The sequence below is a fragment of the Rhincodon typus genome, chromosome 6 (genome assembly GCF_021869965.1).
Source record: "Rhincodon typus isolate 14 chromosome 6, sRhiTyp1.1, whole genome shotgun sequence".
Taxonomy (NCBI): Eukaryota; Metazoa; Chordata; class Chondrichthyes; order Orectolobiformes; family Rhincodontidae; genus Rhincodon; species Rhincodon typus.
Window position 1 is genome coordinate 44,019,339 of NC_063337.1, and position 25,203 is coordinate 44,044,541.

The following is a 25,203-nucleotide window of genomic DNA, read 5'->3' on the forward strand; positions in this document are numbered from 1 at the left end:
CAATATTTAACTGAAGAACCTATTTATTACTTAATGTCACACACATAGATGAGATTGTTAGAAGATATGGAGAGGCACAAGCTGGAAGATCTTTATACAAAGAGTGGTCAATATATTTAGGCAATCTAGCAGAGGAAGGGACGAATGAATGAAAATTTGCTGAGTTATCTCCTTCATCTGTACTTATTTTATGCTCAAAGAGAACTTTCTTTGATTACTGCCTTCACTTTGGAAAAAGGGAGCATTGCATAAATATTTGAACTGATGTTGCTTCAAAGGGTCTGTTAATATGAATCTGAGATAATCATAACACTGAAATCTAGAATGTTATTAGGATTAAACAGTGTCCCAAAATGATATATCTGGTAAATTAAGAGGTGCAAGTAGAAATGTAGTATGAAAATCATTTCTTACAACCAAACAGCAATTACTTTAAAATAGTACTACATTACATTGTTTGCACCACTACATGATTATGCTGGAACAATACAATTTGTTACATTTCGTCCATTCAAAAAATTGCTCCTATAAGCAGTGAGAACAGTAGAGGAAGGTAGGCAAACAGGAGGCTGGAAGAACACAGCAAGCCAGGCAGCATTTGGAGGAAAGGAGCAGTCAATGTTTCAGGTATAACCGTTCTTTAGGACTGTCCTGAAGAAGAATTATACCCGAAAAGTTGACTGCTCCTTTCCTCCAGATTCTGCCTGGTTTGCTGTGTTCTTCCAGCCTCCTGTTCGTCTACCTTGGATTCCAGCATCTGCAGTTTTTTTTGTCTCTAGAACAGTAGAGAAAGATTGCAGGAATGCCAATACAAAACCTTTTCAGAAAAATGGTACGTACTATATACTCTGCATGATTACACTGTCGCAGCTTCAAATTATTGAATCTTGCTGTTCATCACCGAAGGTTAAGAAGTGCCTCATTTAAAACTTTTACTGAGCCAGGTCTCCCATAATGTCAACAAACATTGATCAGTGGGCTAATTTTCATTTCTCCTGTAACTTTTTTCCTGCATGACTGGCATCTCTGAGTTTAAGTGATTGAAGCACATTTTGAGCAGACATAATTCATTCCTGCTTTCACTACAAAGCATTCATTTCAATGGAAACTTTGTTTAAAAAATCAGTCATGTCAACACAAAGGCTTAATTAGCTGCTTGGACTAAAGAGTCTCTATTTGATGCCGTGATTGGCCAAGTTTTTAATGAATATATGAAAAATGCTTAGATTGTTTCGTCGTATGGAATTGATCTTTTTCTTACTTACTAGTAAGAAAATAACAAGTTACATTAAATTTGATGCAAAAATGCAAACGATTACAGAAAAACAACAGGAAATGGAATGTGAATAGATAGCTCTGTCTCAAGATAGATGTAATTGTCATGAATAGGCTCCAGCTTTTTAAGGTGGGAATTTCTATGGCTCGATTTCAGAATAGAAATGGGTGCTGGGTTTGGAGCAATCACACTGCCAGTGAAAAGAAACACTGGCAATACAAAATAAAATTAAGCTTCTGTTATGTGGAAGTATTGTTTTAAACCACCCTTAATCGGGATCAGTCCACTGAAGAATATTTTGGTCATCCTCAAAAATAACGATGTCTTGAAACACAATTTATATCACCAATTTCTTAAACTCAAGATGATTAAGTGGTCATCCTCCCACTAAAACTTTATGATGGCAATTGATAATCACCAGATAATTAATAATGCATTTTGTTAAAGCAGGTTTCCTACCCTGACTTGGAGTTTCGCATGCTGTATCCGTCCTTTCCATGTGGCAACAAATTTCAGGTTGTCTATTGAGCTACTCATAACTCTACAATATAAGCAAATAAATTAAATTAACCTAAAGTCCATTTCAATAAGTTCTCACTTAAAGTTGCAGTTGTATTCTCAAAAATTGCGACATTAAGTGAAACTACTTAAAGTGATTCAAAGGTTCCAATAGGAATCAATGTTAAAACTGGACTTAAGTTCCTTTAGACATTTCTTGCCCAAAAATGCAATGTAACGATTGAAATGCTGTACTGCATGTGTATAGTGCTGCATATTCCTTGCTGAAATATCTTATAAAATAAAGTAAATCATTATGTATAACATAAACACTGTTAAGCTGAAATGGTGTACATTCCTAATTGTCAACATTTATAAAATAACTAAAAATACAACATAACAGTAAGTACTCTGAATTGATGTTAAAATTATATTCACCTGATGAAGTTTCAATTGGCCAGGCTCCAGCTAATGGCAAAAATTGGGTAGCACCAGTGGCAGCTGAAGTCAAGAATTATCTGCATTGAGCAATGTCTAGGTGGAGTCCAGGACTTCAGTGCAAGTTCAGAACAGGAGTTAGGAGAATCAGAGAATCCCTAGTGTGGAAACAGATGCTTTGGCCCAACAAGTCCACACCGACCCTTGGAGCATCCCACCCAGACCCATCCCCCTATAACCCACCTAATCTACAGAGCCCTGAACACTATGGGCAATTTAGTGTGGCCAATCCACCTAACCTGCACATCTTTGGACTGTGGGAGGAAACCGGAGTACCTGGAGAAAACCCATGCAGACACGGGGAGAATGTACAAACTCCACACGGACAGTTGCCCAAGGGTGGAATTGAACCTGGGTCCCTGGTGCTGTGAGGCAGCAGTGCTAACCACTGAGCCACCGTGCCACCCCAAAGGGGAGGAGCAGCAAAAGTCCACAGTGATGCAACAGACGCCAGAGATTTCAAAGAGTGGGAACAGGATCTGGGAGCAGGAATGTGGAAGAGGAAATGAGGTCAGAAGGAGGAAAGGGAGAAAGGCTAGGAGCATGAAGGGAACCATTGCCCAGACTGGAGTCTATGGACACCGGAGGCTTTGAAAGCCAGATGGAGGATGGGAATTGGAATGGGGATAAGGGAACTTCAGGACTGTGTGCAGGAACAGAAGCACTGGGGAAAAGGACTTGACAAAATTCAGGCCGCAGAACCGGGAATCTGTGGCAAGCAACTTTAAAGTGAAACTTGCAACATTAAATGGATATATTGGTACTGCTTTACTTATGGCATCAAAGTGAACCATATTAATTGAGTCGACTTGAAACAGTGCAAACTGGAGCTTTCAAACCTAGAATCCTAGATGCAGTAAACTTTGAAGGAATTGCCAAGGAAGTTGAAGATTCCAGTGGGCTATTCCTGGAACCATCCAAAACAACTACCTAACATCCAAGAACTCACAGAGTTCCTCTTCCGTTAAGTTCAAACTTAACTAGGAAGAGTCAGACAATTTGTAGAATCATAGAATCCCAACAGAGTGGCAAGAGGCCATTTGGCTCATTGAATCTGCACCAACCCTCCAAAGAGCTCCCATCCAGACCCAGCCACCTCAACCTATCCCATAACCCTGAATTTACCATGGCTAATCCGCCTAGCCCGCACATTCCTGGACACTACGGGATAATTTAGCATGGCCAATCCATCTAACCTGCACATCCTTGATCTTCAGAATTCAGAACCTAGTCAAACTCCTTGGTAACTATTAAGCTGAACACCCAGCTTACTACATAGAACCCCAACCTAACCTTCCCTGATCTGTTACATCCTCCAGGTTTCACATTGGTGAAGGATCCAAGATCAGAATTCCCAGGTAGAAATATGGAGCTCAGCACTAATGTAAAAAATATGAGCAAAGTGGTAATCCCACTGTCTTTGCTGCTCCTCAGACTATCAGGGCTGATAGTCTTACAAATTTTTAAGCAATGCTCTTAGATTTTACTGAGCTATGCATTGAACAACTAAATATCTTTAATCCTCCATAGTTCCTAGTCTATACAATGAAGAAAGTAAACACTGTTAGTATTTCAAGGCTTACCTTGCAGTTTCCTGACGCAAAGCATTTAGAAATGTATCAGGATGGAACAGTTCTGATAGGTCTAGGGTATCTGAGAGAAGTGTCTGATTTGCAGCTTTTTCAACCCAGACCTGTAACAAGAAGCAAGCAAGAAATACAGTAAGAGCTCATTTCAACCTTCCCATTCATTACATTGGTGTGTTCAATGTTAGTTTAAAAAATTGTGCTTCAAATACTTTCAAAGTTTAGCTTTTAAAAAATTCCTTAATATGCTTTGAATTGTAGTTATTTTAGATACAAAACTCTTACAGATTCTTATGGAGAGTACATTTGAATTCTGCATTAAATGTGAGATGAACTACAAACAACTTTATGAAAGGATGCAGTTAAACTGATCTGCAGCTTCCAAAATGATGCTCTGCATTGGTTTGTTCAAAATAACAGCAAGACTTCCCTATAGTATATTGAAGTGGGCACTCCACTTTAAAACAATGTCTTGGAAAACATGATTTCTTTTTCTGAAAAGCATTAATGCCCATGGCAGAAAAATAATCAGTGAAACGTAGACGTGCTAAGAAAGTTGAAGAGATTTAAAAGTTAAGCAATATCTTATATTACAAGCGATTAAAAACAGTGAAAGTTGTTTAGTCTATTTTAGAACATGTTTATATGTCACATTTATACTGGAGTGAAACATACTCTGGTTAATTGTACCAGAACACATTAATTGTGGGTAGAATTCAGGAGGTGCCTCTGTGACAAAATGTTTAGTCTGTCTAAAGCCTGACTGTGGCTTCCAAACCAGAGGCTTTTTACAAATGCCTGCAAGAGCTTCAGAAACACATGTGCAGATAGTAAATCTACTTAAATAAGACAATGTTTGTTTAAAGCTGAGATCTTCATTTAATTAAGCTTTCCTAAACATTGTGTTATAATTTGTTTGGGTCTTAGATTAAAAAAAGTCTCAAAATGAAATCTGACAGTACTCAAATGTTTGGTGCTAAACATGCAATTTTGAGTGTAAAATGGCATCAATGCTGAGCAAGCACACCACTGGTACCATCTATATAAGGGTGGAAAGGGGGATGCAGAAAGCATGCACTGGAAATATGCAAAGTAGAGAAATGATGATATTGATCAGCCAGTGGGCAATGCCGATTTGACCATGGCAGGGCCATTTTCAACCACACCTTCATTTAATGTCATATGGCTGTCATTCAGCAGTCGGAAGAATCCCCATCATGTTCTTTAGAGAGATCATCAAGTTGTCTACTGTCTGTTATTAAATTAATAAAAGTGCTTCATAGTTTGTATTGTTATCTAAAGTTGAAAAAATCTGTTGCGGTGAAGGTGTTGATTTCAATTCATGGATTCTACTCAGAATACTTACTCTCAGTTATGACTGGGATAATTTCCTATTCCCTTGGCCTATAGCACTAAAGGGAGAACAAGCAGAAGTGATACATAATGAGATATACATGACTGCCCAAAGATGAAGAAGGAGAAAGGGGAGAAATGTTCTCAGCAGGAGGAGTGCTCCAACTAGTGGCTTCAGGAAGCTTTATATTTACGCCTAAACATCAGCAAGAAATAGTGTGTGCAATATTTCTATTTGACAATGTTACCAATTGCAGGCAGCCATCCAACTTCAGAGTTGAGTGAGGATGATGCTGTCACTGGCTATAAAGGTGACCATGGCCATGAACTTCTTTGCACAGGTATTTTGCAGGCTGGAGCAGGTTGCCACTGTTGTATCTGCAGCACTGTTCAGTGTTCAGTGACTGACACACTGCATGCCAAAAGAGAACACTGAGCATTCCTGCACTACAGAGAGAAACATGTAGAGCATGTACGTCGCTTCACCAGAATTGTCAAACTTCTCTGCAGTGCAGGGTACTACTGACCACAAACATGGTGTTACATTGAAATACAGTCATGTATAGCAACTGAAAAGGGTCCCAGTCACTGAATGTACAGTTAGTGTTTCAGAATGTTGAAAATACTATCCAGGTGAAGGCCTGACATCCTGAAATAGTCACAGTGCCATTATTCTGCATCAGTCTGGTGTTCAGGCACCACATCAAACTGGAGTGTGGTTCCTGGGGAGAAAAGACTATCTGCCTACCACTTACATTAAAAATCTACCATGCAATCCATCCATGTGTAGGGAACATGCATATAACAATAACCATTCCTACATGGCATCAGAGAGCAAGCAGATCATTAGGGTGCTGAAGCAATGACTTCACTTCATGAACTGCTCTAGGGTGGCCTGCAGTATTCACCAGAATGAATTTCATGATTCGCTGTGATCTATTGCATCTGTAAATTTCACCACACAAATTGGTCAGCAAGGTAGCTTCAACCACTTCACTAGGCTGGGAATTCCACAGTATGTAAGGGGAAATTAGATTAGCATATGAGGGAAATGGAATAAAGATTTTATGCCAACAGAGGTAGATAAGGATGAGTGTGAGGAAGCTCAAGTGGAGGACTAAAAGCAGCATGGGCTGAATAACTTGTTTCTGTGCTGTAGTTATTTTAACAACATGTTATGACACAATTCCAGGGCAGGTGGAATGACAAGGGAAACTACCACTGCGCCACAAGAACTTATTATTATGCTGTATACTTTATCTAATTCAATGTAAAACCACAAATAAATTTGGATAATTGTTGTAGTCCTCCTTAAATATTCTTCTTATCTTTTTCTTAGAATGACTTGCGTTGTTTCCAGAATCACAGATGGGGCAGGATGGAGCAAAGGATACTACGAAATCATGGCTTATCAGAATCACAGCATAATTCACCTCCCTGCCTTTTCTCCATTTCCCCAATGCCTAATAAAATACATCGACTATTGTCATGAAAATTTCCACTGACCCAGCAGCCATAACGTTTTGGAAAGAGGTCAGGTGTCCACCACCATTTGTGTGAAAAGATAGTTATCTTAAGTTCACCCCTCATTGGCCTAGCATCAGGTTTATATCCCCTGTGTCTGAATTCCTCCAACTATTTATAAGTTGCAGTTATTACAAGGTTCCAATTATTTATTTCTTAATGCTTCATACAACAGTATATCTACTATTTGGGAGCCTATAAAATACTCCCACTAATATTTTCTGACACTCGCTATTCCTACTCTTACCAATCCTAATTATTCTGATTTTCTGAGTGAAGATAATTTTTCATAAATATCCTTATGTCATAATTTATTAATAGGCCTACCGCACGTTCTTTTGATTCCATCTATATTTTCAAATGATGTGTATCCTGGAATATTTATTTTCCACCTGCTAACTTGTAGCCATGTCTCTGTAATGAAGGGTTTATTTTGAGGAAAGAATGAGCAGATTGGGCCTATACACATAGAAGGTATAGTTTCAAAGTAAGGGGTCATCTATGTAAAATGGAAATGAAGAGACATTTCTTCTCTCAGATGATCATGAATCTTTGTCATTGTCTACCCAGAATATTATGGAGGATATGTCAATCAACAAATTCACACCTGTGATCAAAAATCTTTTGAAATACAGAGGAGTCAAGGGTTATAGACAACAAACACTGAGTGAGGCAAAGATCAGACCATTCATGGTCTTACTGAATGGCTCCACTGGCCTTTTGGCTTACTCCTGCTCCTATTTCCTTATATTAGTACATTTACATAAATAGAAAACAAAATAAGTCACAGCATAGATCCTGTTTTTGGCTAATGCAAGAAACATTCATCCACTCTTTGCTGTTTGCCCTTGTTACATCCATTTCTCTCAAATTCTAATTTTAATCAATGTCAATGGTTATTGGAAATCCCTATTTGTAGAATCTCCCATTGATTTGTTTACAGACCGTTCACTTCTCTCCAAAATCAAACATGAACTACCCACCAAGTACTCTATATTTCCTCTATCTGATTAAACTATTTCATTCTCATGAACTACATCCTGTTTTATAGGCACAAGAAAGCAAATATTCCAACTGCACACTCATGATGCTAAGCCTCAACAGCTGGACTGTGTGCATCAAAACTTGTCAGTGTCTCTTGCTATGTACTGCCTGAATAATAACCACCAGTGGCTTGTGTTTGCCACAGGATCCTGCCACCAATACTGCTTCCTGTGCTGGCCCATAGTCTGTGGTGGAGAATGGAACACAAATAAGCCTCAGTGGAAGGGGCCCTTAAGGCCAACAAAATGTAGTTTATTACATTTCGGTAACTATGTGCAGGTTACATTAAATCTTAGGCATATTAACAATTACCAACAAGAAGTAGAGAGGACATGTGTTTCTATTAGGAAACAAGTCAGAGTCCAACTGATAGATTCTCCATCAATTTGCTATCATCAGACTGGTCAGAGTTCAGGATAGTTCAAACTCTGAATCCTTTAGAACCAATACCAATGCAACATATCCTGCTCAAGCTAATATTCCCCTAGTTAAGCCATTATACAGTTATGTACATAACTATATTGTATTTACGACTACCCATTCTCCTTCCTGCTTTCTGATTTGACAAGTTCAAGCAGTCTGGAGGTTTCAAAATTCTTCCAGAATGCATTTGTTTCTGACTTGGAAGATTGATAAGTCTTTGTCCTTGAGGATTGTTGACCTTATTCTGATCTTTTAGTTAAGGGGTCTGTGCACCATTTCTGACATGACGCTCCTCATAGGATATTTCCCGATGAAACACTGATTGATGATGGATCCTTCAGTTCTTCCACACAACTCCATTTACTGCGCGGACATTCTATGATCTCTGCTGTTCTACTGACCTTTGAATAACCGTGCTTTTTTTGTTGAGATCCTTTAACCATACCTGTCTATAAGACTGTTCCTAGACAGAAATATTTTCAAAGTCCTTTGAACCCAACTATGAAATCAGCCTCTTCAGTAAGATGGGAGTTAAGTTTTCAGTTGGTATCTCTGTTATGATAAGTCACACTGGAGTGGGGTTGTCTGGTAATTTAACAAGGCTGTATAAAAGTTGGCATCTCTTTTCAAAAGAGGTTTGTCATGAATACCACATACTCAGCTGCCCTATTTTCCTATGGATATCTTAAAAAGCTGGTTACACATTAAAATCTAGAAGTGAACTGCAAACCAACTGAATGACTCATGAGAAAACGGTGTCCATTGTCAAATACAAGCACAACAGGGATTCCATGTAGGCGAACAGGCCATGCAAAAATGCTGGCAACTGCATGATAAGGTGGTCCTATACAAGTTTTTCATTCCAATCTACAATGAAAACTAGCCCACAGCAATAAAGTAAGACTATTTGTCAATCATTAATAGGTTGGTTCCCACTTGTACCCATAGTTTAGTGGGGAAGTACTAGGGATAAGTGATTGTGGGGGTTTAGGTCTATGAATAACACTAGTTTCACAGTCAGATATGAGGTCCTCAATCTATTTTGAAATTCCCAGTTTTCAATTGATACCCAAGCCCTCACTCTTCACTTGGTAATGCCCAAGTGTCCCTGGTGTAATTTGTCTATCATGCCATGTCTAAGTGAAGCTGGAATGAAAAATTGTCAAATATTGACAGATCATTTATAATGTTGAAATGCTGTTGATACTCAAAATAAGTCTTCAATGGTCTACAGGCCTCAGGACTCACTCTCCAGAAGAAATGTTAATTCTCTAAGGCACCTTATTTCACTTCTTAGGATACAGTATTGACAAAGAAAGTATAAACACAGATCCATAAAAGATCAAGACTGTAATTCTTTTAGAGTTTCCCATTGCAAAATCAGTTTATGACTGACAAAGGTTTCCTGGCATAGTGAACCAAGTGGCAAAATGTTTGCCTCAATGGCATAAATGACTAAACTCTTGAGATTGATACTCACAAAATGCAAGGATGGTGCTGGGACTCACATTAGGTAGATGCCTCAAAAGATCAAGGACATACTGACATCCACAGATGTGCTGCCCTGCTACAACCTATTCCTTTTCACTATTGTAGATACTTCAGCAATAGCTTGGAACAGTGCTTTTTCAGTTCTGAGAAACTGGGGTATTATACCCAAGGGCATTATCTGATATGAAGACATTACGCAGTTATTGAGAAGGAGCTCCTCACAGTGCATGGGTATGTGAGAGGTTTACAGGCTACATCCTCAACATAATTGTTCTCATAGAGATGGACCAAGAACCATTGGCCACCCTGTTAGATGAGAAATAATTAGCAAGGATGTCCCCACAAATCCAGACATTATATCTCTGCTTAAACAGTTGCTTGTGAGCCTACTCGGTATTGGGGAAGCTGTAATTTACAGCAGACACCCGCTCTAGAGTGACCGTAAACAGTCATAAAGTGTTCAAGAATTCGCTGGTGAACTTGAATTGTATATTTAGGGCTGAATGACACATTGGCCAGCAACCCAATACCAGCTCAATCAAATCTGACAGGAACAAGGAAAAAGACATGGAATGTGTTGCCATTTGTTGGTGTTGTGTTAGGGGTTGGACAGACCAAACATTCAGTTTTAGGAGTCCAAATGGAAAATTTCCACCTTGTTAGTTTCTTCTTGAGAAATTCTCCAATTTGAACAAACTGGAGAGTTTACACATTTTTCCTTTCTTCTGGGACCAATTTGCATCCTTTTCTCTGACAAAACAGCTTATTCATGGTCTTTCCACCATTAAATTTTTAAAATAACATTTCTTCTTGCATCCAAAATGTTTTACTGATCTTAATCTTCTTCTATACTGAATGTATGATATTTAAATGAATTTACAATTCTCTTGACATCAATATAAAGTTATGGCACCATTTATAATTTTGCAGCTGATTCCTAAGAGGGAAGTAACCTTTCTATTCAAGAAGGGAAGCAGACAAAAATCAGGACATTACAGGCTAGATAGTGTGACGGTACCATGGCTTTAAGAAGTTTATTTTGTCCTTTTTTTTGAAGAGCGTTTTTAAGGCAGAGGAAGGGCAGAGGTACCAAGCTGTCTACACAGAGCCACTAGAGTAACAGCTTGTGAGCCCTTGGTTTTGTTTTAAAGTTGCAATAGAACCTGGATTTTAGTTTTTAGTTTACATTTGCAGTTGCTGCTGGGGTCTTGAAGATGTGGATGCTATTTTTTATAGCTCTCTCGGTTACAGCTAAAAGCTGGGAATTCACTTCCTGGTGCTGGAGTTGCACGTGAGACAATCTGTTTTTTGAATTTGTCAAGGGGGTGCTTACGAGATGTTACTATATTGGAATGATTAATTAGTAATAATTACTGTATCTATTATTTTGTTAAGCATTTTGATAAGAGTTACAGTTAAGCCATTCTTTTCTTTAGTTTTTTGTTGTATTTTAACAATGAATGAAGTGTGTGTTGCTTCAAATCTGGTAGTTTGATCAATCAAATTGCATCTGAAACACAACACTTTACATTTATCTTTAAAATAAGAAAATGTTAGGGTCTGGGCTATCTTCTTAATATATTTTGGTCTAGTCCACAATAATAGCTTGATATCAGTTTTATGACAGGTGTTAGGATTGATTATTGAAGAGATTATAACTGTCTGTTTAGAAAAGATTGAGGTAATCAGGATGAGTTAGCATAGCTTTGTCAAAGGAAAGTTATGTTTATCTACTTTATCTGAGTTCCTTGAAGGGTCGAAGTGCTTGGACCTACTGCATTTTGATTCCAGAACACATTTGCCAAGTTATCATATTTTGGGGAAAATAAAGGCTTATGGTATAGGGGGTAAAATATTAGCATGGATTGAAGATTGGCTGAGTATGCATAAACGGGATTTTGATTGGAGAATATGACAAGTGGAGTCCCACAGAGATTATGCGCCAATGTTCAACCTTTTACAATTTGTATCAATGAATTAGATGACTTAGACCAAGGTTGGAAAATATGTTGTGAAAAAGACATAAGGATATTGCAGATGGATATGGATAGGTTGAGTGCATAGGTAAAAATCTAGCAGGTGTAGTTCAACATGGGGAAATGTGAAGTTGTTCACTTTAGCAGGAAGGTTAAAAGAGTGTTATTTAAATGGAGAATGGCTGTGCAATTCCATGGCTCATACAGATTTACATCTTCTAGTGAATGAATCAAAAAACATTGGAATGCAAGTACAGCAGCTAATCGAGAAGGCTAATGGGATGCTATCCTTTATTATAAGAAGAAATGAATATAAAGTTAGATATTATGCTGCAGTTCTACATTGCTGAGACTACATCTTAAATACTATGTGCTGTTTTGGTCTCTTAATTTAAGGATGTAAATATATTGAAGGCAGTTCAGTGGAGGTTTACTGGATTGATACCCGGAATGATTACGATGTTTTATTAGTATAAGTTGGACAGGCTGGGCTGGTTTCCACTAAAGCTTAGAAGAGTCATGGATGATTTGATTGAAGTGTATAAGATCCTGAACAGTCTTGACAAGAAGGACATGGAAGGATCTTTCCTGTTGTGGGTCAATCCATAACTCGGAGACACTATTTTAAAATAAGTGGTCCCCTTTTAGGACAGAGATAAGGAGAAATCTTTCTTTTGGAGACCTGTGAGACTTTGAAACTCTCTGCTTCAGAAGGCAGTTGGAGGTGGGATTATTAAATATTTTAAGGCAGAGGTAGATAGATTCTAGGTAGATAGATTCCATTCTGAAGAGGGGTCACTGGACCTGAAACACAGACACTGCCAGACCTGCTGAGATTTTCCAGAGATTTCTGAGTTGCAGCATCCATAGTTCTTTGGATCTTTGTTTAGATAGATTCTTGTTAGGCAGGGCAACCCACACTTGTTCGAATTGATGGAGACGTAGAATTCGAAACACAAACAGATCTGCCATGATGTTACTGAATGGCAGAGCAAGCTTGAGGGGGCAAATGATCTACTTTTATTTCTACTTTGTATGTTTGTAAGATGCTCTTGTCTTTCACAAAAAGATGTTGCTTATTTTATCTCAGTAACCACAAATAGGTTTAATGAGCTCTTAGGCATATCAACTATCACTAACAAGAGGTAGAGAAGATACATGTGTCTCCATCAGAAAACCTTGCCTTGATGCCAACTGATTCTCTACCTTGAGGCTGTGTGACCTCATCTCACCAGATGGAGTTCAGTGTAACTCAAACATTAACTCTTTCAGAACCATTACCGTACACCACATCTTTGGCAACCTTCTTGGTACATACCATCTGGGTTTAACAACCTTCATTTTCACTTTAGAAACATTTTGTCATATTCTTCCTTGTTATCCCCAGGTGGTTTATCGACATTTGTCTCAGATACTTCTGGCATCCCACTTTAACCTTCCTGAGTTTAAAAAAAAGCTTAATAAGCATCTCTGGCATTCCTTCATGCTCAAGTAGAAAATGGTTCCCTTCTTTTTAAGTGGCCAGTGGTTCATATATTCGTTATCTATCATTTTATTTCTTACATGCCTATAAAACCATTATTTAATTTATTTTTCATATTTCCATGTATTCACAATCTCCCTTTCTGATTCCTTTAACATCTTTTACATCTGTCATAGTTTCCTTCTGTTCTATTCACATTTTCTATGTTTCTTTAAACAATTCTTGGAGGTAATTTTACCATAAACTCCTCTATCTATGGAACCTGCTCATGATGTAGCCTACTTACTTGTACACAGATCATATTTATCCTATAACCGATCCATCCTATCAATGAAGCATTTCCCAAACTAGATCTATATTTTGATCTGCCAATTGGTTCAAACAATTAATCTGGAATTGTTTTGCTTTCATTTCACTGCAAATAGCTAAATATTATACGTCTATTTTGCTAGCTCATAACTTGGCAACAAATAACAGAGAAACAGAAATCTGGTGATCTTGGGTGTTTTCTGATCTGTTCATCCACTCACAGAATCCAGGTTGAAGATCAGAGTCCAGACCGACGAAGGCTTGAGAAATTTTACGTCCGGATACTATGTCTATTTACACAAACAGAAACATCTGTTTGGTTTTCCTTCCTCTTCATACCTCAGTTTTCATTTACATTATAAATCAGACTGTTATGTTTTATAACCTCTGGAAGATACAGGTGAGACAACACTAACCAGTAACCCAAAAGTAACTCCACATCCACATCAGCTGATAGAACAGTAAACAGTGTTTTCAGCAGCTGAGTAGTACCAACAGCAAACACTCTCTTTAAAAATAAATTGAACATTAAAGTCTTGAGCACTTGTGTGCTAAAGTTTGACGATGTATCACAACCGAAGTGAAGATGTTGAGCAGAAATAAAAATAAAGACTGTTTATAGTTAATGGAATTGTTCAAATTAAATAGTAAGTTTTGATTTAATTCGCAGGATGTGGCTGTACAGTCTAGGCCAGAACAGTATTTATTTATTTCCCATCTCAAAAGAACATTAATGAACCAGATGACTTTCACGACAATCCAGTTGTTTCATGATCATGGTCACTAGTACTAGCTGTTCAGTCCTGATATATTTGCTGCATTGTATTTAAAGAGATAGACACAATTTTCTTTTCTCAAACAGTAGTGGAGATACACATCCTCCATGATTGATCAGGAAGTTCTTTCAGCTGCTGGAAGAAGCAGCATTGTTAGCTGACAGCAAATTTTACCAATAAGAAGCTCTCCAGTTGCTAAATCAGATATAGGGAAAAAGGCAAGAAAGAAAGAAATTGAAAGTGGCACTCAGTTCCTGTCATGATATCAGGAATGAAATGCTGTTGAAAAAGTCCTGGGTAATGTTTCAGGTCTGTGACTTTTTTACTAAAACTGGGAAAATTTAGCAATGTAATTGGTTTTGACAAGCGAATGGAGAGAGTGAGAAAAGCCTCAAAATTAATTACATTTGTAACTTTCCTCATTTTTGATGAAAGGTCACAGGCATTAAATATTAGCTCTGTTTCACTTTCTACAGATGTTGCCAGAGGTATTGAGTATTTGTAGAATTTTCAGTTTTAATGGCGTTCACAGTATTTTACTTTTGTCTTTCCTAGAATTGTTAGCTTCTGAAATCAGCTTCCAGCCTAAAAATTTACACAAAATTTACCTAATTATCTACAAGTAAAGAGGAATAAACATGTGACTTCTTGTATAATCATTGTTGCCTGTTTTCTGATTCCCCTAGAAAATAAAGCTGAAAATCTTTCTATACATGTGACTTTTAATTAAATATACTTTGTAATCTGAACTACGACAGAATATTATTGTAATAATAACTGTTTATGACCAGCTTTGTAGTAAGATCTCCCCCTGATGGTTTACTATTTAAATACTCTTGACAGTCTATGCAGCGTGACACTGCACCAAGATGTTGCAGGCTTGATCTTTTCTTTGCACTTACAAATCTGACCCAAACAAAAGGCCTAACTAAATATCTGCAATTAGGCTTAGTACTCAGGAGATAGGAAATGAAAAAACAGTCAAAGTTCCAAACCTGATGTTAATTAACAATACTGAACATGAGCCTCTGTGCATGGGTTCTGTTTCTTTCATTACTTTGTGTGGTTAAGAAGATTACCAACATTCACTGTGTGGACTTGTACACGAAGAGTGATACTTGGATAACGTATTAGAGGCCATGAGTGACGTATATTTTGTCTCTACAAGGTCATTTGTATCTGATGTAAGATTGCTTACATTGTCCATTGTAACATAAGAATTATACTTGGGTAACAACGGGAGGTGATGGCCTAGTGGAATTATCCCTAAACTGTTAATCCAGAGACCCAGGTAATATTCTAGGGACCTGGGTTCAAATCCAGCTATAGCAGATGGTAGAATTTGAATCCAATAAAAATCTGGAATTAAGGGTCTAATGATTGTCAGGAAGAACCCATTTGGTTCACTAATGCACTTTAGGGAAGGAAATTGCTGTCCTTACCTGGTCTGGCTTACAGGCAACTCCAGATCCACAGCAATGTGGTTGACTCATAGAGGGCAGTTAGGGATGGACAATGAATGCTGGCCTTGCCACTGATACCCACATTCCATGGTTGAATTTAAAAAAGCAGTATTGAACAGATGTTTATTACTGCTCACTCATTTATATTTACAAACACTTCAGCGCTGAAGCCAAAATTAAGCTGTTCAGTTACAAAGAGTAACATGCTTTTATCAGCATGTCATGCTTCAAGTAATCCGAGTGAAGATGTTACACATGATACATTGGTGATATCATGAGCATGTCTCATAAAGGTATTTGACTGTGAGACATAGCAGTACAATTAGCTCAAATGTTATGTTCCACACGCGCCTTTTCCCACTTTACTTCATCAAACTCTATCACCATTTTTGTCCAATCCTTTCTCCTTCATATGTTTATCTAGCTTTGTGCATATATTTGTTAGCTGCTTGAGTTTTACTGCAAAAGAGATATATTTTGTCAAAGTTTTTTGTCATGCACTCATGAGGACAATATGCAAGAATATCAATTTAATTGGAAAACCAACATTTATATTGTACGAGAGGAGAGTGCTGCTTGGTTGGAAAGTAGACTCTGCTTGGTAAAGGCACGGACATGAAGAATGCAGCAGCTATTGATTATTGCCAATTAACTGTTACACGTTGTTTAAATTTTAAATCAGGCAAGTTGACTCTGAGAGGCATTACCCTGAAAAATGAACTGGCAAAATGCTCTCACCTATTTTGTTGAGCTGAAACAGGTAGAGTCAATGTGCACACTCTTACTGTTTGTATTTGCCGAATATATTTGAGTGCATGAAGAATTACACTGTTAACCAATGCAGGATTGTCACTCAGGCTCACATTGTGGTGCGTTTGTGTGTACTGAAATCTACATATTATTATACAGGACCCTCTTCTTTCCTGATAAGTGAAACATGAACAGCTTCAACATATTACAACTTTTTCAGCAATATTAAATTCTGTACTACCAAATGACTATTTATGTAACTGCATTTGCTGATATCAGTACATGTGTCCTTCAAGTTCTGGCATCTTTGTCAATTTTTTTTGCAGTTTTTCCAGTGCCTCTATATCCTTTTTGTAACGTCGTAGAGTACTTTACACAGTTCTCGCCAAGTGTGGTCTAACTAAGCTGTGTATATGCCTAACTTAACACATCTTAATCAATGTTTCCAAGAAAAACTGGGAAAAAAAAACTGGGTAATAAAAAAATACTCTTACAGTGATATCTAATCCACCAAATAATTCATCGCTAATTCATACAGCTGTTAAAAGATTGTAGTTTGGTGTCTTACAAAATTATCATAATTTAACAGTAGTATTTGAATGACACTGAAGTCATGTTCAAATCCCCTCCAGAGCAATGGTTAATTTAAAAAAAAATTATTTGACTTTTCTCTTTGTATTAAGACAGCCAGCTAGAACTCCATTGTACCTTTTGTGACTCATTTCTTTCTATACTGATTTAACATAACCCAGTTAACTGAATTCCACTGCTCACAGAATTGTTAAAATCCTCAGCACTTACTACCGGAGAGAGCTGATAGGTGCCCTTCAAAATCCATTGAGAAATAATTACACCATCTGAACTTGGAGTTGTACTTACTTCCAATAATTTTTTTAAAAATAGTGTTGCATGTGCAATCAGCTGGAGTTATTTTACCTTCATCACAAATGAAATGGACGGCACAGTGGCACACTGGTTAGCACTGACACCTCACAGCGGCAGGGACATGGGTTTGATTCCACCCTCGGGCAATTGTCTGTGTGGAGTTTGCATATTCTCCCTGTGTCTGCATGGGTTTCCTCCAGGTGCTCCGGTTTCCACCCACATTACAAAGATATGCAAGTTAGGTGGATTGGTCGTCAGAATTGCCCATAGTGTTCACAGATGTGTAGGTTAGGTGCATTGGCCATGGGAGATGCAGGGTTACAGGGATAGGGGATGGGTCTGGGTGGGATGCTCTTCAGGGGTTCGGTGTGGACTTGTTGGGCTGAATGACCTGTTTCCACATGGTGGAGATTCTGTGAAACAGATTCTGTATTCTATGATTCTCTATTGAAAGAGCTCTGCTTTAATTCATGAATAAATTAAATCTTGCATAGTTTGCATCATTCCCATCCAAATTAACACTTATTCTAAGGTTTTGGCCACTGACACTTTATTGCTAAGAGCTGCATATATGGTGATTGACCTTTTAATTTCTCTTTTCTGTCTATCTGAAATATACTACTTACCATGTTGTCATGAGAACAATGTGGAAATCTGTCTTAATTCTCTGGATCAAAGTGCTCTAACAGTATACGCCACTCAGCTAGAAACCCTTTATTTATGATCATTTATGATATTCTTATGAACATTTTAAGCCACTGTCATGAGATCCAAAACTGCAATGTCAGAATGAAATTTGAAATTCAGCTGCATTAAACTGTAGGTTAGATTATAACAAATTGGATAGAATATGTCATTAAGTGTGAGGAATAGGCGGCAATGCTTATCATCTTGATCATGATCATCTTCTAAAAGTATTGGTGAAATCTTATAAGGCTTGAATGACATGAGCTATGGTGGAAAATGTGGCAGAATCATGCCAGACAGCTTGCAGTACAGCATACATAGACATCAATCTAAAACCCTACAGCATATGTGCCTGTACTGCAAACACACTGCACCATCTTTCAACAATGGGCCCACAGTCAGTTGGCTGCTTGAGTCACTACAGGCAGGAGACAGGTCCGACTACAGTCCAAGGAGTGGGCAATGGCCAGTCCTGTAGGGCCATCATAAGCAGTTAGGAGGCATATGAAGGGGAGGGCTTCCTTCGGACCAAGTGGAGCCCAATGTTTACAGTGGCCACCGTGAGCTGCATTCCCTGCCATAATTTGCCATTCTCCAGGTGTGAAATGCAACTGAAAAACAGTTGGAACACTGCCTGGAATGGCGTAGTCAGTGTCAATTTGATGAGCAAACACGCAAAATTCACATTGGCTGGACATACATAAAACACATAAAACTTGCATTTAAAACTCCAGCTACATTTAATTTCCTATCATTTATTTGCTCCCACTCAAAGGCACTGAGTACTGATCTAGGGAATGAGCATCATGAAAGGGGGGTCTCACTGAGAGCCACCCCATGTTCATGCTGCCAACCTCTCCCTGCCCACCCCTGCCCCCATTTCTCACCTGAGGCCTTGGATGGGTGCACTACCAGTAGCTGCCACTGCTTCCCTGGCTTAGCAAGGTTTGTTTTTTATTCATACATCTACTTTTGAAATAACAATCAGACCCTGCCTCAAGGCTTCTACCTCTCATTTTCGTAATTCAGTTTATGAAGACTGGCAATCTAACCTTTAAGGATCTAGGTGTTAATGTGAACAGTGATACAAGACTAGGAGAAAGCACTAATGGCACTTGTTTGAGCTTAGCAATGGTCCGAAGATTACCTTTTCAAAATAGTTTCTGGGAAATGATTGAAAAGATATTTTTAAACTTGTTAATAGTTCCAATAAAGGACAACCAGGTGAAAGTGTCTCAAATTATTTAAAGGTGAAGCACATAAATAACATGCAGCTACTGAACTCTAGATCAACTGTGGGATTTATCAGGTGAGTATTTAGCGACATTGTTTGTATCACCACAGCAGAAACAAAAGTGAGTTGTTGAGGGGGGAGTCTTCCAATATATAGAATGGGTGAAGCAGTCATTCTTGAGTAGCTCTTATGGCCCTAGGAGACAAATTTTGGACCTAGAAATAAGTGTGAGTGATTTTCAACCATTTCTTGCCTGAGAAAATGAACATCTAGACATACAAGGTCTGTGGACAGATAAGGTCTTTATGATGGAATTTTTAGACAGTCCTGTCAGGGAACACACAGCGTGAGACTAGTTAAATATACATATTAGGATCTTATGTCACCGTAGGATACTGATTGCAATTTTGAATTATGAATAGGCAGAATATGCACTGATCCAAGTGGTGAGCAACCTTATCAGTTGTGATTGAAGCGCTGTTGGAGGCTGGTCTAGAAAATAATGCCCAACTCTTATTCTTTTACTTCTGTGGGACCAGAAGGAACAGAAGTACAAATACAAATGCCATTCTTGCATTTCAGCTTTTATATCAGTCCATGTACATTTGATTATTTCAAATGTGGGGGCAGTACTCCTCTTTTATGTTGGTTAATATTTTGAATCACTGTTTGAGCTAAATTTTTTGCAAGCTTATCAAAGATGTCTGTAATTTAAAGTCTGTGATACAGATCGCTTGGCATTTTATTTTAAAAGCAAGATGTAATCTGATATTGTTGCTGCCAAGATCTAAGGACTAAAATTTAATCCAACAACAATGTAGTACTTGTATTGAAGTGTAATACTGAAATTATGGCACAATTAGTTAATAATAGAGGCGGACTGTCATTGTACTTCAGTTGGCTTGTAAATCGCTTTCGATTGCCTTAAGCAGCATTTCATAAGAACTGTTTGTGACATTGATAGTCCAAGGATAGTTCATTTTTTTTTTGTTAATATTTAAAATATTATTTCATAATGAAACTGTGTGACTATGTGATTGTAAAAGATTGTCCACAATTTCTATTCTCCTGCCCCCCACATCAGTTTCCACCATCCACGACTGAAGTCAGTGCAGTACACTGATCTATTGATATATCCTTGGGCTCCACGCGTAGATTTCCTCCTTTGTCCTTGAATAGATCTACCCTTTCCCTAGCTACCCTCTTGCTCCATGCATACATCTAAAAAGCCTTTGGATTTTCCTTAATCCTGTTTGCCAAGGACATTTCATAACCACTTTTAGCCCTCCAAATTCCTTGTTTAAGTTTTTCCCTGCTTTCTTCAAATTCCTTGAGGATTCTGTCTGTCTTCAGTTTCCTAAATCTTACATATGACTCATTTCTGAATAAGCTCAGTATTTCTCGTCATCCAAGGTTCCCGAATCTTTCCACCCTTCACTTTCACAGGAACATGCTGGTCCTGAACCCGAATAAACTGGCATCTAAAAGATTTCCACGTGACAGATGTAGATTTACCCTCAACAGCCATCCCCAATCTGCATTCTCTGGTTTCTGTCTAATCTTGTCATGGTTAGCCTTATCCCAGTTTAGTACTTGTACCCGAAGCCTACTCTTATCCTTATCCATAAGTAACTTAAAAGTTATGGAATTATCATAGAATCCCAACAGTGTAGAAACAGGCCCTTTGGCCCAACAAGTCCACACCGAACCTCAGAGCATCCCACCCTGACCCATCCCCCTATAATCCATCTAATCTATACATCCCTGAGCACTATGGGAAATTTAGCATGGGCAATCCTCCTAACCTGCACATCTTTGGACTGTGGGAGAAAACTGGAACACCTGGAGGTAACCCACACAGACACAGGGAGAATGTGCAATTTCCACACAGACAGTCGCCCGAGGGTGGAATCGAACCCAGGTTGCTGGTGCTGTGAGGCAACAGTGCTAACCACTGAGCCACCATGCTGCTCCGTGGTCACTGTTCCCAAAATGCTCCCTCACTGAAACATTGATCAGACCACACAGAATACAGGGAGAACTAACTATTCGGATGTAGAACTGGGTCAAATGTAGAAGACAGAGGGTGGTAGTGGAGGGTTGCTTTTCAGATTGGAGGACTGTGACCAGTGGTGTGCCACAAGGATCAGTGCTGGCTCCACTGTCTTTTGTCATTTATATAACTGATTTGGATGTGAATATAGGAGGTATGGTTAGTAAGTTTGTAGATGACACTAAAATTGGAGGTGTAGCGGATAGCAAAGAAGGTTACATCAGAGAACAATGGGAGAGGCTGAATAGGCTGGGACTATTTTCTCTGGAGTGTCGGAGACTGAGGGGTAACCTTACAGAGATTTATAAAACCATGAGGGGCATGGATAGAGTAAATAGACAAGGTATTTTCCACAGGGTGGGGGAGTCCAAAACTAGAGGGCATAGGTTTAAGGTGAGAGGGGAAAGATTTAAAAGGGATGTAAGGGGCAACTTTTTCACACAGCGGGTGGTGCATATATGGAATGAGCTGCCAGAGGAAGTGGCGGAGGCTGGTACGATTACAACATTTAAAAGGCATCTGGATGGGTGTATGAATAGGAAGGGTTTAGAGGGATATGGGCTAAAGGGTCTGTTTCTGTGCCGTATATCTCTATGACTCTATGATTCTATGACCTCGCCGGGCTCATTCCCCAATACCAGGTCTGATATAGCCCTTTCTCTAGTTGGATTATTTACACATTGTTTCAAGAAACCCTTCTAGATGCACCTAACAAATTTCCCACCTCATGACCCAAGCTCCTGGTGCTAAGGGAGTCCCAGTCAATATATAGAAAGTTAAAATCACCCACTACAACAGCACCGTTGTTTATAGATTTTTCCATAATTTTTCCACATATCTGTTCCTCTATCACCCACTGGCTGTTGGGAGGGCTATAATACAATCCCATCAAATTGACTGCACCCTTCCTGTTCCGGAGCTCTACCCATATGGCCTCGCTGGAGGAATCCTCCAAGGTATCCTCGCTTATACAGCTGTGATATTCTCCCTTATCAGTAACGCAACTCCCCCACCTCTTTTACATCTCTTTCTATCTCACCTGAAACATCTAAATCCTGGAATTTTAGGTTGCCAATCTTGCCCCTCTCACAATCAAGTCGCCGTAATAACTACAATATCAAAGTTATATGTACTAATCCAAGCTCTAAGTTCATCTACCTTACCAATCTTACTCCTCCCATTAAAACAAATACATCCCAGATGGCCAATCCCACTGTGTTCCTCCCTCTGTGTTCTTCTTCTTAGCCTTACTGACTTTAAGTCTCTAACTCCTCAGTCATTTCATTTGCTGACATTGCTCAGGTTCCCAACCCCCGTAACTTAACTTTAAACCCTCCTGAGAGATATTACCAAACCTCCCTGTCAGGGTATTGGTGCCCCTCCAGTTTAGATACAACCCTTTTTGTACAGGTCCCACCTGCCCTGGAAGATATCCCAATGATCCATACATTGCAAGTCCTGCTTCCTAACCCGAGTTCTTGAGCCACGTATTTAATAGTACTATCATCCCATTCCTAGCCTCACTAGAATGTGGCACATAGAGTAATCCCAAAATTACAACCCTAGAAGCGCTGTCTTTCAATTTACCACCAAAATCCTTAAACTCCCTTTGCAGGATCTTATCACTCTTCCTGCCTATGTCAGTAGTACAACGTGTACCATGACCTCTGGCTGTTCACCCTCCCTGCTGAGAATGTCCCACACCTGCTCAGAGACATCCTTGACCATGCCACCAGGGAGGCAACAAACCCTCCTGGAGTCCCTTTTGTAGACACACAAATGTTTTTCCGTGCCCTGACTATAAAGTCCCCTATAACCATTGCTCTTGTGCACTTAGACCCTGCCTGCTGTATAACAGAGCCAACTGTGGTGCTACTGCTCTGGCTGCTACCATCACCATCTCCTGAAAGGCAATCCCCCAAAACAGTATCCAAAATGGTATACTTGTTAGCAAAGGGTATGTTATAAAGTGGACGTTGACCCCACTGAGAAATGAAATCTAAACATCCAAAGAGGAGTACCTCACCCTATAGTCTGCAAAAGGAGTGTGAAAAATGGTATGACCTGCTTTTCAGCAACTTCCAGTGGTTAACTAAAATAAATTCCTGACACTCACTTTAAAATCAACAAGTAATAATTTATTTATCTAACTCTAACAGTGAACAAATTAACTAAACTATTAACAAACCTAACAAATCCCTTCTAACTACTAACTATTCCCGAATAAATCAAGGTTCTAATGGTATACTGTTCCAATAAATACAAGTCCCACTTATATTAAGAAAATAGAATTTATTCTCTCGAAATTACAGCCATTGTGTGTCTTCTGGAATGTTCTATGCCTTCTCCATTGATTTCTCTGTCAGGAATGCCTTCTCTGTCAACTCTTCTGTCAGGAATATTAACTAGTTGTGCCGTTAATACCATTGTTATTTAGATGGTGCTTTGTCTAAGACATAGAGGAGGCTGTGAGAGCCAGCAATTCTCTCTTGAGAGCTGAGGGCCATTAGCTCTGGCAGGTGGCAGTGAGCTCTTGGGTCTGTGTCCAACTGTCCCTTCTTTTATGCCCTTGATGACATATCAATATTTCTTACAATAAGATTGGTCCTATGTTGTCAAAACCATCAGACTTAAATTTAATAGGCTTTTGGCATCTAAGTACCTGGTTCAAATTGATTGGCTAAATTTAAAAGCCCGTTGTGTTGGTTAAAAAAAAAACTGCTGCTTGGCCTGCTAGCTATAAGGCCTTTTGACACAAATGTTTCAATTCAGGTACTCTTCGTGTACTTACAAACTTTCAAGCTGCTGCTCACAGACATGTTAAATCTCTAAGCACACAATCTTTTAAAGCAACCATACAAGCTTTTCCCCCAAGCATTTTACAAACATCAAGTTATAATTTCCTGACTCCCAATCCACATGTACTCTAGATCATAGATCATAGAATCCCTACAGTGTAGAAACAGGCCCTTCAGCCCAACAAGTCCACACTGACCCTCAGAGCATCCTATCCAGACCCATCCCCCTAACCTACACATCCGTGAACACTTAAGCATTGGCAATCCACCTAGCCTGCACATCTTTAGACTATGGAGGAAACTGGAGCACCCAGAGGAAACCCACGCAGACACAGGGAGAATGTGCAAATTCCACACAGCCAGTCGCCCAAGGGTGGAATCGAATCAGGGTTCCTGGCGCTGTGAGGCAGCAGTGCTAACCACTGAGCCACCATGCCACCCTGTACTCAACTTCACAACAAGTCAATAAACCACTCCAGCATTGGCAAGCATGGCATCAGCTGCTAAGACCCAATGTTCTGGAATTACCTCATTAAACTTCTTTGCCTCTTTTCCTCATTCAAGATACACCTTAAAATCTACCTCTTTGATCATTCTTTTGGTAATCTGCTCTAACTTCTCCATGTGTGGCTTGGTGTTAAATCCTATGAAGTGCCTTGTGATATTTTACAACTTGAAAAGCGCTATGTAAATCCAAGTTAAGGACATAAGGACATAAGAACTAGGAGCAGGAGTAGGCCATCTGGCCCCTTGAGCCTTCCCCGCCATTTAATAAGATCATGGCTGATCTTTGAGATTCAGCTCCACTTACCCGCCCACTCACCATAACCCTTAATTCCTTTACTGTTCAAAAATTTATCTAGCCTTGCCTTAAAAACATTCAGCAAGGTAGCTTCAACCACTTCACTGGGCAGGGAATTCCACAGATTCACAACCCTTTGGGTGAAGAAGTTCCTCCTGACCTCAGTCCTACATCTGCTTCCCTTTATTTTGAGGCGATGCCCTCTAGTCCTAGTTTCACCTGCTAGCGGAAACAATCTCTCTGCCTCCACCTTATCTATTCCCTTCATAATCTTATATGTTTCTATAAGACGTC

At 39.0% G+C, this 25,203-nt stretch overlaps 1 protein-coding gene across 1 annotated transcript in view; it reads right to left on the reverse strand.

The window, feature by feature from the left end:
* LOC109928522 (cytoplasmic dynein 2 heavy chain 1) overlaps positions 1 to 25,203 on the reverse strand; it is a 534,366-nt gene that overhangs the window by 8,575 nt on the left and 500,588 nt on the right. Inside the window, exons 87-88 of the mRNA XM_048597671.1 lie at positions 3,856 to 3,965; positions 1,736 to 1,817 (exon numbers count right to left, since the gene is read on the reverse strand). Coding sequence (XP_048453628.1) covers positions 1,736 to 1,817; positions 3,856 to 3,965 — 192 coding nt within the window. The remainder of the gene's footprint in view (positions 1 to 1,735; positions 1,818 to 3,855; positions 3,966 to 25,203) is intronic.